Source organism: Orbilia oligospora (assembly GCF_000225545.1).
Source record: "Orbilia oligospora ATCC 24927 unplaced genomic scaffold scaffold00078, whole genome shotgun sequence".
Classification (NCBI taxonomy): Eukaryota; Fungi; Ascomycota; class Orbiliomycetes; order Orbiliales; family Orbiliaceae; genus Orbilia; species Orbilia oligospora.
This window is the reverse complement of record NW_011645635.1, coordinates 952096-964348: the sequence shown is the minus strand read 5'-3', so window position 1 is coordinate 964348 and position 12253 is coordinate 952096. Positions and strand designations below refer to the sequence as shown.

General features: G+C 42.8%; 3 protein-coding genes across 3 annotated transcripts; all 3 read left to right on the top strand.

Moving 5' to 3' along the window:
• Window positions 1-1435: 1435 nt before the first annotated feature.
• AOL_s00078g300 (uncharacterized protein) lies at window positions 1436-6183 on the top strand (the record flags this gene model as incomplete). Its single annotated transcript, XM_011123563.1, has 12 exons — window positions 1436-1687; window positions 1741-1949; window positions 2041-2273; window positions 2354-2704; window positions 2768-2908; window positions 2974-3406; window positions 3462-3583; window positions 3652-3815; window positions 3896-4428; window positions 4499-4537; window positions 4602-4936; window positions 5003-6183. The coding sequence occupies 12 exons, from the start codon at window positions 1436-1438 to the stop codon at window positions 6181-6183; spliced, it is 3993 nt and encodes a 1330-aa protein (XP_011121865.1).
• Window positions 6184-7201: 1018 nt separating this feature from the next.
• Window positions 7202-7786, top strand: AOL_s00078g299 (uncharacterized protein; the record flags this gene model as incomplete). Its single annotated transcript, XM_011123562.1, has 3 exons — window positions 7202-7216; window positions 7279-7340; window positions 7429-7786. The coding sequence occupies 3 exons, from the start codon at window positions 7202-7204 to the stop codon at window positions 7784-7786; spliced, it is 435 nt and encodes a 144-aa protein (XP_011121864.1).
• Window positions 7787-10233: 2447 nt separating this feature from the next.
• On the top strand, window positions 10234-11942 carry AOL_s00078g298 (uncharacterized protein; the record flags this gene model as incomplete). Its single annotated transcript, XM_011123561.1, has 4 exons — window positions 10234-10327; window positions 10400-10471; window positions 10565-10626; window positions 10728-11942. 4 exons carry the CDS (start codon window positions 10234-10236, stop codon window positions 11940-11942), a joined length of 1443 nt encoding a protein of 480 aa, XP_011121863.1.
• Window positions 11943-12253: the final 311 nt, after the last annotated feature.

Sequence of the window (12253 nt, the reverse complement as noted above, 5' to 3'; positions counted from 1 at the left end):
AGCTACATACTAGCTACTATGGGGTTATCATAGATTAATTCAACACACTATTTACTTACAATGTTCGAAATCCAACAACTGTCTTGATTTCCACTTTAAATTAATTATCAATACCACTATGTATCAAATTAATATTTTTCAAATATTAAATAACTCTTTATCTTTATATTTAAATATTAAAAAGAAGCTATACTTGTATTTTTACTTTTGTTTTGTTTTTATTTTTTTTGTTAACATTATTTTTTCAAGTTGAAATGGTGGGCAGTCTTTAGATGGTGCTTCGTAGGAGACCCCTAAAACTCGACTCGGAATATACTAAGTATATAGTAGTATTAAAGTAAAAGTTGTTAAAAATGAAAAAGCTTAAATATTTAATTAAGCTTATAGTAGCTTTATTTTTTACTATCATCAATAAAAATGTTAAGAGTTTGATTCTGAATTTTGTCAGGTAGCACGTAGGCACACCATAGTACAAATTTAAAGTGGGTTCAAATCCTTGTTCTTTGCAATAGTTAACGAACAACTCTTTTAAGCTGTAGCACCGTTGTGATTTTTGTTTACAGACAAGCCCTTGTCAACTGCATACGCGCGGCACAGTTACGAGACAAGTCTCCTATTAATACGATATCTTCTTTTAAGCTTTTTAGGCTGAGTGGCGAGTAGTTTATCTATGAGTCGCGATCGCCACCATGCAAACATACGGCGAGATTTACAAGGGTGGGTTTCTTGTGAAGAATAAGCTATGCTTGCATGCATATACGAAGCCAAGGTATAGGTACCACGGACATAACCCGGCCCCCAACGGCCGCAAGAACGAAGAATTCCTCAATTCAAACCTTTGACTCAAGGCAAATAGGAACCGGCCCGTACTCGTAGTTGCGATGAGCAGGCACGGATGCATGATGACCCTCGCCTCGAGTTGTTCTCTTGAATGCTTATCGAATCAAATTCCTTGGAATGGCTAACTGACGGCACTAGGATTTGAAAGTCCATCTTGTTAATTCCCAGACAAAGGGACAGGAAAGATGTACATCGATGTGCGCAACCGATAGCTAAGATGGGGATTTTAATACTGTTGTGTTTATAACGCAAGAAACATCCCACCTGCCTCCAGCGAAGCAACCGATCCTAACAGCGCTCATATCACTCTCATTCTAGTAAAAAAAAAGAGAGGTCAAAAGAACATATTAAAAAGCCAACATACTGAATTTTAAGTCTCAGCTATAGCCCGTAGCTAAGGCGCCCACATGACGGGCAATTCTACTATGTGGCAGACTTCGTTGTTGCTCTTTTTATGCATTTTCTCTGTTGCCAGCTTGGCTCAGTCGGACTTGCCATTGCCTATTGGGAACCCTCAGGTAGAGAGATCGTCAATGTTGTTATAAATCTGTACATCATACTGATTATCATAAACGCTCAGCCGCCTCCGCCTTACATGGTGGATAACGAACGAAATACCCACCATGCGGCACCAGACAAATCCCTTTTGAATGGGCCAGCCGTCTCCTGGCAAAACCTGACATTCATTCGAAAAGTCAAGAACCCAAGAGCTCTTCTGGGTAGCTTTCCTCCCGAAATCGATCCTGTTGATGAGTATAATACGCTACCAACAAATGGAACGGAGGAGGGGCATCTGGAACGAAGGGCGACTACTTCATACTGGTTGGCCAATGTTCCACAGGGAAATGTAAGATTTATTAGCAGCTGATCCGCTTCTGGTAGCTAAGCTAACTTGGATAGATGCCACTTGCACCAAGTGGATATAAATTCTTCCGCAACGTGCAGGATTATGGTGCAAAAGGAAACGGCATAAGTGATGACACAGTTGCCATAAATAAAGCGATAGTTGATGGTAGTCGTTGTGGCCAAAAGTGTGGATCTACTACTGTCCTAGGTGCTATGATATATTTTCCTCCGGGTGTCTATATGGTTAGCGCACCTATTATACAGTGAGTTTTCAATGACTTTTCCCTCTTGGCCGAAGCTCTTAAGTTCGAATATGTGGAATAGCACAAAGCAGACCTAATCTTACTATCCCAGATACTATTATACGCAGTTTATCGGAGATGTTACAAGCCCACCTACAATTAAAGGATTTAGAAACTTTTCGGGAATTGCCTTAATTGATAATGATCCGTATATTCCTGGCGGCAATGGCGACGAGTGGTATATAAACCAAAATCAATTCTACCGACAAATTAGGAATTTCGTTATGGATCTCACGCTTATGCCTAGCAATAATACGCAAGGGGACCAGACTTATTTTCCAACAGGTAAGCACTTAAACTCTACAATATAGTTCACAAAGTTGCGTCAGAGACGTTTTTACCCTGCTGACAATTTTGGTTCAAAGGCATCCACTGGCAAGTAGCCCAAGCAACCTCACTGCAGAATATCGTTTTCAACATGCCTGTTTCTACGTCAGAAGGATCTACGAAGCATGTGGGTATTTTTATGGAAAATGGCTCAGGCGGCTTTGTGGGGAACCTGACTTTCAATGGTGGAAATATCGGATTCAGAGCAGGTTCTCAGCAGTTTACAGCCAGAGACCTTACGTTCAATCAATGCTTGACAGCGATTTCGATGGTTTGGGATTGGGGCTTCAACTGGCAGAATATAGTTGTGAAGTCTAGCAAAGTAGGAATAAATTGTTCCGATTTTGGTGGTGCCGAAAATCAAGGCATTGGTTCAATTGCAGTGATCGGTACGCTCCTTGGTCTTTACTCAATATTCAGCTAATCTCAAACTAATAATTTTGGTGTTGTAGACTCGTACTTTTCGAACGTGGAGAAGCCTATTGTCACTCGTTCAGGCGGAGTGGCTCCACAGATTGTTCTTGACAACTTGCTAGTTGACCGTAGCACAAGAGACATAATTTATGGCTCAAATGGTGAAACCATCCTGGCCGGTAAGCATCTGAATTCTCAGTAAATCTCGTGGATAAGACCTGATTACCTGACTTGCAATGCTTAGGATCACCGAGCGGAGCTCCCATTTCTATAAGATCATGGGCATCTGGTCGCAGATATACCAGTACAAATGGCAAAGGGACCGTAGTTACCGGACTGGTTGACCCAGCGCCATCGAAACCAGCAGTTCTCCTCGACTCAAGAGGGAAATGGTTCACGCGAACCAAGCCACAATACGGAAATTTAGGTGCCAGCGATTTTCTAGTTGCAACAAACAATGGCGTTAAGAATGATGGTACAGGAGACCAAACTTTGGCCATTAATAGGTTACTAGCCGGTGCTGGTGGGAAAGTGGTTTTCTTCCCTGCAGGTATTTACCAGGTTAGCGGTACTGTCTTCGTGCCTGTTGGTACCAGAATGGTCGGAGCAGCGTGGTCGCAAATCAGGGCTACTGGTTCGTATTTTGGAGATGAGAATAATCCCAAGGTCGTGGTGCAGTAAGTTTCTAACTTCTCCCGTGGTTAAAACTTCTTCCGCTTACACGATATGCAGAGTTGGAACTCCTGGTGATAGTGGAGTCATTGAAATCTCGGATATGCTTTTTACTGTTAAGGGCGCAACAGCAGGAGCTATTCTGATGGAGTGGTGGGTTCACGAAAGCACACAAGGGTCAGGTGAGACTCGATACCCATAGAAAATCACATCGTCCGGTTTGATGCTAACCCAAATTTCGAATTCATAGCTGCTATGTGGGACTCTCATTTTCGAGTGGGCGGTGCTTATGGTAGCGACCTTCGGATGGCAGAATGTCCCAAAGGAAGTGTTTATAATGAATGTAAAGCGGCTTCTATGTTGCTTCACCTACAGCCAGGATCGTCTGGCTATTTTGAGAACATCTGGGCATGGGTATGTTCCGAAAATATCTATCAATGCAAACTAAGCAATATTATATTTAATTAGAGAAATCTACTAACAAAATGTATCAGACCGCCGACCACGACTTGGATACGCCAGTGACCGGCAAAGACACTTCAGCGACTCAAATCAGTATCTTCAGTGCTCGTGGCATCCTTATAGAATCTCAAGGCCCAACATGGCTCTACGGTACTGCCTCGGAGCATAATGTCCTGTATCAGTATCAGCTGTTAGGTGCAAAAAACATTTACTTGGGCCATATCCAAACTGAGACTCCCTATTATCAGGCTGTGCCCGGATCACCAGCACCATTTGTTACAGACCCAAAATCAGCCAGTGGAGTATCATTTTTTAAAGACGATCCTACGTTTGCAGATTGTCAACCTCTTTCATTCTGTGCAGAGGCATGGGCGTTGCGAATCTTGAATTCGACGGATATCTTTATTTACAGTGCAGGTCTCTATAGCTTTTTCCAAAACTACAAGTTGGACTGCAACCCTTTTGAGAGGTGTCAACAAAGACTGTTTCAAACCTCATACTCTCAAGGCCTCTGGATATATAATATATTCACTAAAGGTGCTGTCGAAATTGTTAGCCCTCTTGGGTAAGTAAATCCGTCTCCCAATCGATATCACTCAGAGTCCATGGTCTTAGGTTGCTAACTTTGATTGCAGAGGAATTCCTCCTCTCCGCAGCAATGATACAAATAAGAAGTAAGTCTACAGAAATCTTTCTTAGAAGATAGAAGTCAAAAGCAGATACTAACAACAAGAACAGTAGCTATACGACTGAGATTAGCGTATGGCTGCCTCTGGCCCTCCTTGGGTCTAGTATTGGTCAACCATCGGATGGCTCTGGCGGTTCTGGAAATGTCTTCATTGATCCCAAAGTGTGGTCAAGCCAGAATCCGACAGTTACCTGCAAGGCTCCCTGCACGCTCATCCTTCCACCAAAAACCCTTTCAACCACGACGACCATTTTCATACCGCCAACGACTGTGACCTTTTCAGACACTTTTTACACTACAGGAACTACAACCGCGGACGGGACAATCTTTACTACTACTGATCAAACAGTCATATATTTGACGAGTACAATTACACCGAAACCTGGTAATTATTCCCTAGTCATTCTCGTGTATGTATATTATGACTAGATACTGATGCAGATATGCGTAGTGACAACCAACAAGATCAATGTTTGGGCAGTGACAATACCGTCATATGCAGTCGGTCCCTATACAATTGAAATGACTAGTAGCATAGATCAAACTCCCATCGTCATTACGCGGACAAAAACGCCACCTAGTACTCTTACAAATACACCGAGAACATCTGTTATCACTGACCCTTCTGTGACCACAACGACAATCTATTTGACACCATACCCACCTACAACAACATCGGGCGGCGACACCGACCTTAACACAACACCGACCACCTGGACAGATGGTCCTCCAGGGCCTTCTTGTACAGCTGGTTGCGGATCTCCGTGCTTTCTCTGGTGTCTCTTTGGTTGGGGCCCAACTTGCTTGCTTTGCCCCCCTCCGTGGTGCCTTGGTTGTCCTCCTATAGGAGGTGACAATGGGGCTGGTGGAGGCGGAGGTGGAGGTGGCGGCCCAGATGACCCATCCAAATCATGCAAAACTGTCACTGCTACATCATGTTTAACTCTTTGCAACCCAAGCAGCTGTACCTCCACTACTTGTTCTCCAGTGGTCCAGTGCTCCGCGACCAATACAGCAACAACCACAACCAATGGAGGCCCTGAGGCGACACCTCTGTCGATCGAAGATTGGGAGGCTTGGAAAGGTTTCCCAGGTCCTACTGGCGCAGCTCTTGGTCCCTTTGCGGCAGCCCAAGGTGCATGGGTTGCTGGAATAATGAGGGGATTGACCAACGGGGGGCCCAATCCTACTATTACAACACCACCAACCCCAAGGCCTTCTACTTTTTCAGTGATACAAGTGACAACTTCTCAAGTCAACATTTACGTTGAGGTTGAATGCTTCTCTGTAGGTTGCCCAAGTCGCCATTTGTGGAATAACTATTATGCATATACCTATCTCGATCCCGATCCGGGCTCTATTGACGTATGCACCGCGCCGGTAACTCATCTCGACGCTACAAATGCAGCGATACCAACCTCGCTCCCTAACGTGAGTGTCTTTGGCGATTTGTGTAATTATGTTCAAACAACGCCATGGAGCTCAGTCAATGCGGGTGCTACCATAGGCTTACTGGCTTGTGACACGATTGGTTATATCTATTGCACAAAGCTTGATCAAACCCACACTTGCAACGGGCAACTTGACCGACACCGTCATGTCGCCGCATGTGCCCGAGCTACAAATAATTAGAAACCTAGTTATAAAGTTAGAGATAATATAGGTTTTCTGCCTCCATTCTCGAATTTTCTTAGGGAGGATTTATTCAAAGCCATTACTTCATATTTTCTTGTCTGTTAAAAAGAAAAGATTACGAATCAGCGCTCAATATACTCTTCTCAATTCCAAGCATCATCCCTACGTGTACCTCAGAAACCCCAGAATATAACTTTAAGCTTGTCTTTTGTGAAAGAAAATTGGGGCAAGCTCATTTGTACGCTATTTTTCACACTGATGAGCAAGATACGCTCAAAGCTATATTCAAATCGCTGAACGGCTGTGGGGCAGATTGCTCCAATGAGTACTGCCTGCATTATACTCTACGTATGACTCTGACTTCATGAATTCATATTTGACTATACATGATTATACTACCTGATCCGACACGCTCGATTGGATCGCTATACGCAGCTGCACAAAACTAGATCTGCAGACCAACCCGGGTAAAATAGGCTGGACATTTTGTTCATTTTCTCCATATATCGCAACCACTATATCACACGGTCGATGCATATGAAGATTCCGCGTTTGTCCGGTGGCACAGCGCTAAAAAGCCGAATACGAAGAGATAACATAAAATGGTCTGAAACTACCCCCACACAGAAAACATGGTCTACTATGCCCCTCGTATCCGTTCAAATAGAAGCGGCCCATGTGATGCAGGCTGAAGTCAACAAGGATATGAGGTCCCTTGCAGTGGAAGGGTCAATTATTTTCCAAAGCTAACATGCAACCTGCATGCAGACTGTGCATGGGCATGCAATAACTTTGATTAGCCTCGAGACCAGGCGCAGATGTGAGGGCAGAGAACTTTGATCGAATCCAGTCTTCCTCAGTTGTATTATATCACAAACGCAAATTTGTAAACCTCTTTTTTCCATTTAAGCTACCTAGGGAATTTTTTTCACAAGCTTCCTCCCCAGCCTAGATCCTTAGAGTATTCCTCGTTTTCCATCCGGCCAAGCTAGTCATATAGTCGTCCAACTTGAAAATGAAGCCAATTACAGTATAAACTTCCCCCCAATTCTTCAAAAGCTCTATAGATCAAAGTATGCTAACATCGAGCAGACACTCGCAACATTTCTCTCAATTATCTCCGCCCCATCTTTGCTACATGCAAAACCTCTTCTGTAAGTACAGAATCAACATTGCGGATCCTCTGATCAATCTCCGAGACTAGTAGTATTCTGACTAACGCGCTGCTTCATGAATCAAAAGCCCTAGAGCGGATTCTATCGAGTGCACCGTCGCAACACCTCAATACCCAAGCCCTATCATTGTCCAAGGTGGATCAACCTTAAAGACTGCTATTACCGCCTGCTGTCAGACCATAGTTGGCGGTGCGGGCCTCTTTCTCTCCACAGGAGATCCATATTTCTGCGACATTACTTTCAATGGGCGCACTGTGACTATGTCCCTTCATATTCTCATTGGAGGATTCAAAGTAACGCCGCCCGTTTGCACTCAACAACTTAATCTTATCGCGACACAATGCACACAAGCTAGCGACGGAAAGACGAAGGGTGGATGTTCGACCACAAGCGATGGTAATTTGGTTGCATGTGTTTTTGGATAGTTATAGTTAAAGCTTAGTTAGTTTGAGCGCTCGTTACAGCAAATTTAAATATGCAAATTTAAGCTGTCCGAACAATATGTAATAATTACATTTCAACATATATCAGATTCCATGAGGCTTTTCAATGTCACTCACAGTCCAACATGCAATAGCAATAGAAAAACCTCAGATATCACAACTGCATTCGAATATCCTGTTCTTGACCACTGTCCATCATGCATCATACAAACATACTCACTGGCTCTACCTCTAAACAAATTAAATCACCTATAATTACAATTAGCTAGAAGTCATACTTGGACTCCTACCCCGGCCCATCGGGATGCTGAAACTCGAAAATCTAAGAATCTTGAGTGCGAAGGTCACAGTAGTAAGATTAATGATAGTTAAACCTTTCTAGGAGCTTTTATCAGGTGATAGCTCCGAAATTTTCATTGAAAACTTGGATACGATCTGCAGGTGGCCCAGTCTCAGCCGTGGCAATCATGTTCCGATACTGGCTCGTATTCGATATTCATGATTATCACCTTATTGTTCATAAAGAACCGAATGCCCGGTTAACGGTTCTTGTGATATATACTGGCTTTGCCGCACGTTTACAGATGATTGGCAACCTAGTCGATTCTGCAGGAAACCCAGCTGCACAGTCAATTCTGCAGCAAACCTAGTAGACTCTGCAAGTTGCGCTAAGCAAACCTTAGTGCAGCTGAAATATAGCTGGCTGCAGCTGTGTAACCAAGTTCTACTCCTGCGATCAGCTCATGTGCAAAACGATTTATCCGGTTTTGTTATACACATGAATCTTTTTGGTAAGATCGCCTATGCGATATCGATCAATTAGTTGATCAAGGGCCCCTGAGCTGAGTACGAAGTATGTGTTGTTCTAACAGTATTTTGTTGGATAAACGTTATAAACTCGAAGCAGCCATAGCGCCCTGGGAAAGAGTACTACACACAATATCAAAAATACTATATTGACCACTATTATAAATAAATTAAGAAAATAGAACAAACTTTATTTTTATTATTCTTTATTCAATAAATTATATTCATATCTTGTTCACAAGTTATTTACGAAACTGTATGGGATTATCTAACGTTGGGATCCGAAATACCACATCCAACACACAAACTTCCTCAAAACAAAACCAAATGAATAAATACGATACATTAATACGCATCAGAGGATAAAACTTTTCTATAACTTTTTCCAAGTATTCAAAATTCTGTCTATAGAAACATTATAAAATGAATAATGAGATAGATAAACATCAAACAATTTAAAGGAGTTTTAAATATTATTAAATATTTATTAAATGAGATTTATTTGTGGTTGCACGTTTTGAGTGCCCCGGGAGAGTTAAGATTACAACCTTAAGACTGTAGCCTCATATATAAATGATATTGATTATTATACTCATAAATGTCTTTTAGTTTAATTATTTTGTATTTAAAAGTTAATTAATAATTTAAATATTAGCCTGACTATTTACTTCAGAAAGTTTTAGTAAAACACCAAAAAAAGAATAATCGACTTTATCTAATTTAAAATATTAAATACAATAAACTCAATTTTTACTTAAAGACAGCCTGCCTAAACTACCACAAGAGCTTCACGGCGCAGCCGGTTTAGGCCGGAGTGTGGTGCCCCTAGATTTGGATGTAACAGGTACATGTCTATTGTGGGTCAGGGCCAAACTCTCGGAACTAAGCTTTCGAAGCTTTAGCTGCCGAGGCTTGTCATATCCTTGGAATGTTCCTGTACTATACGAGGACACGTGCATCAGTGCGCATCTTATCTTCGCCCGCCAGCTCGTATTGTAGAATGTCATGGGTATTAGGCAATTTCCTCCAAAGAAGTTTGCCCATCCGCTAATCGCTGTGCCGCAGACGCGCGTGGAGAAAAAAATCCAACACTGCCACATCTGCACATCAAGATCAGAACACAATGAAGAGCAAACCTGCAGAGTGAGGTATTTTGTGAATTCCGGGTAAACCCGTACTTGTCCATAATAAACTAAGCTTCCTTTGCGGCCCATTGTCTTCCTTTCAGTTCTCATTTGGGCGTATAGCAATACATCGCGTGTACTACGGTAAAATCACTTCACCCGTGAGTCAGCTTTTCAATATACGGTTTCGATCGCACACAGAAGCGATTTGCGATTGTACCGACTGGTCCCCCACGGCCCACATAGTTGAGGAAGCCTGGTGACGGGATACGTCCTTCAAAGCTTCAGCAATGTTTTCCCCGTTCTTAATGGTGACAATGGTCATAAAAGGGATTCAGCTCGCTGAGATGGTCATCCGATTTCAATTGCCCTGCAGCAATCGCCTTGAATTTGTTGTTAGAAGCTCGTCTTTTTGATACTAGCTTCTACTACGGAATCGAATTTTTCCCATCGAAAAATTGCTCTTGTCTTTTGCTTTTACAGCTGATCTTGATAAAAATGCGTTATCATTTTTTGCTATGGGCTACAGCTCTGGGGTTCAGATCTGTGCTAGCAGAACTAGGTTATTCTTCTTCTCCTTTACATAAGAGACGTATGTACAGCCCCCATGTTAACATGTTCATAATGATCATCGTTTCTTACTAATTGTTTTGCTGGAAAATAGAGGATTCTTGTGACGGTTCCAAAGAGCCTGATATTGCCCCAAATTGCGACGAGTGTATTATCGCATACCCAGGTGAGAAGATGAGTCACTGAATGGAGCTTGGGCACTTCCGTCTGATTTCTGAACAACATGGCTAATTTATGTTTTGATTTATTAAAATAATAGGTGATACCTGTGAGGTATTGGCTGATATCGGATTTATCAGTGTAGATCAAATAAAGGCTTATGTAGGTTACGTCCTAAAGTAATCTCGAATGAATGCATACGAGAGCATGTATATAAGTGTATATCTGCACATGCATACTAACAGGCAATTTTGCATACATAGAATCCTGCACTGGAACGCGATTGTTCGGATGTCGAGCCTTACTGGCGTTATTGCATACACACCGGTATCATAGCTTCCACGACCACTACAACCAAGACTAGTAGTAGTGTGACCTCCACGACTCAAGTGTCGACTAACACGCTTAGCACTCCTTCTCCTCTGATTACTGGAGGGGTCGTCCCTAATTGTGATTGGTTCTACAAGACACCCGTTGCAGGATACAACTGTGGGATTGTTGTATCAGCAAATAATGGACCACTAAATGTCCCTGGTCTCAGCATTAAGAACCTAGAGGATTGGAACTACGGGATTGCTCCTTTTTGCGAGGCCAATTTAGCATTGCCCAGTAACGTATATGTCTGCATCCGCACGATCGGCTATAAGCCGCCAACTACCACCACCACCACAACAGCAAGCTCGAGTACTACTCCATCGAGCACTACCACTGGGCTACCTGCAGGGTTCAGCACAGACTACCCAGTCCAAATTCTTGCGGGTCAGGTACATGACTGTAATACCTGGTATCTTGTCGCGACTGGAGATACAATAAACTCGATTTACTCTAAGGCGCCAACAATTGTTTTCCCTCCTCATCTCCTAGCCTGGAACCCTACCTTGGGACCAAGCGGTACTGGGCTTACTGTTGGTACGTGGGTCTGCGTTAGTAGAGATGGCACCAATCCACACGCCACAATGCCTACTACAACCACAACTACGACCACTACCACTACCAAAACTACAACAACCTCAGTCAAGACTACTACCAAAGCTACCACCACACCTACAAAGACCACTACTACGACAAAGACTACCACAGCTTTGACTCATCCTATTTACCAACCATCGCAGTTCCCAATGACAAAAACAGTTGGGTGCATCTCAGCCTCTAACCAAGACCCTACTCCTATCAGTTTCTACGCCGGAGATGGGCTGTATACTGCCATCTCTAGCGCTTGTAAAACACTAGTAGGTACTAGTGCGAAGTATCTAGAGACTGGTCTACCATACGTCTCACCGCAACTCCCCAATGGCAAGCCCGTCCTGATCGATCTTCAGATCCGCAAGGGTGGGTTCAGTGTTACAAACGCGATGTGTTATGACCAGTTAGTTCTGGTTTTGAGAGGTTGCAGGTCTGGTGACCCTTCGAGAACCTTTGGAGGTTGTTCTTATACTTCGGATTATAATTTGGAAGCATGTATTTTCCCAGACCATTGAGACCGACGATTACGCGGCTACTACGAGCTGGCGCATTGCTTCTGGTGTAATAAACATTATATACATTGTTATATGTTCTGGAGATAAAGGTCCTTTTAGATCGTATCTAGTCCACTCAAGTAGCGGTAACCTCCTCGTCATTTTCAGTATCGCAAAACTTACAGCTAAGCTAGACTAGTTAATTTCGCGAGAAAAGAATAAGAGATTCACTACATCTCGGAACGAGGCATGTAACTTCTAAGCATTTATGTAATTACAAAGAAAAGAAAAGCACCCTCGCAAAATCATTTGGCCCATTACATAGGTTTTTA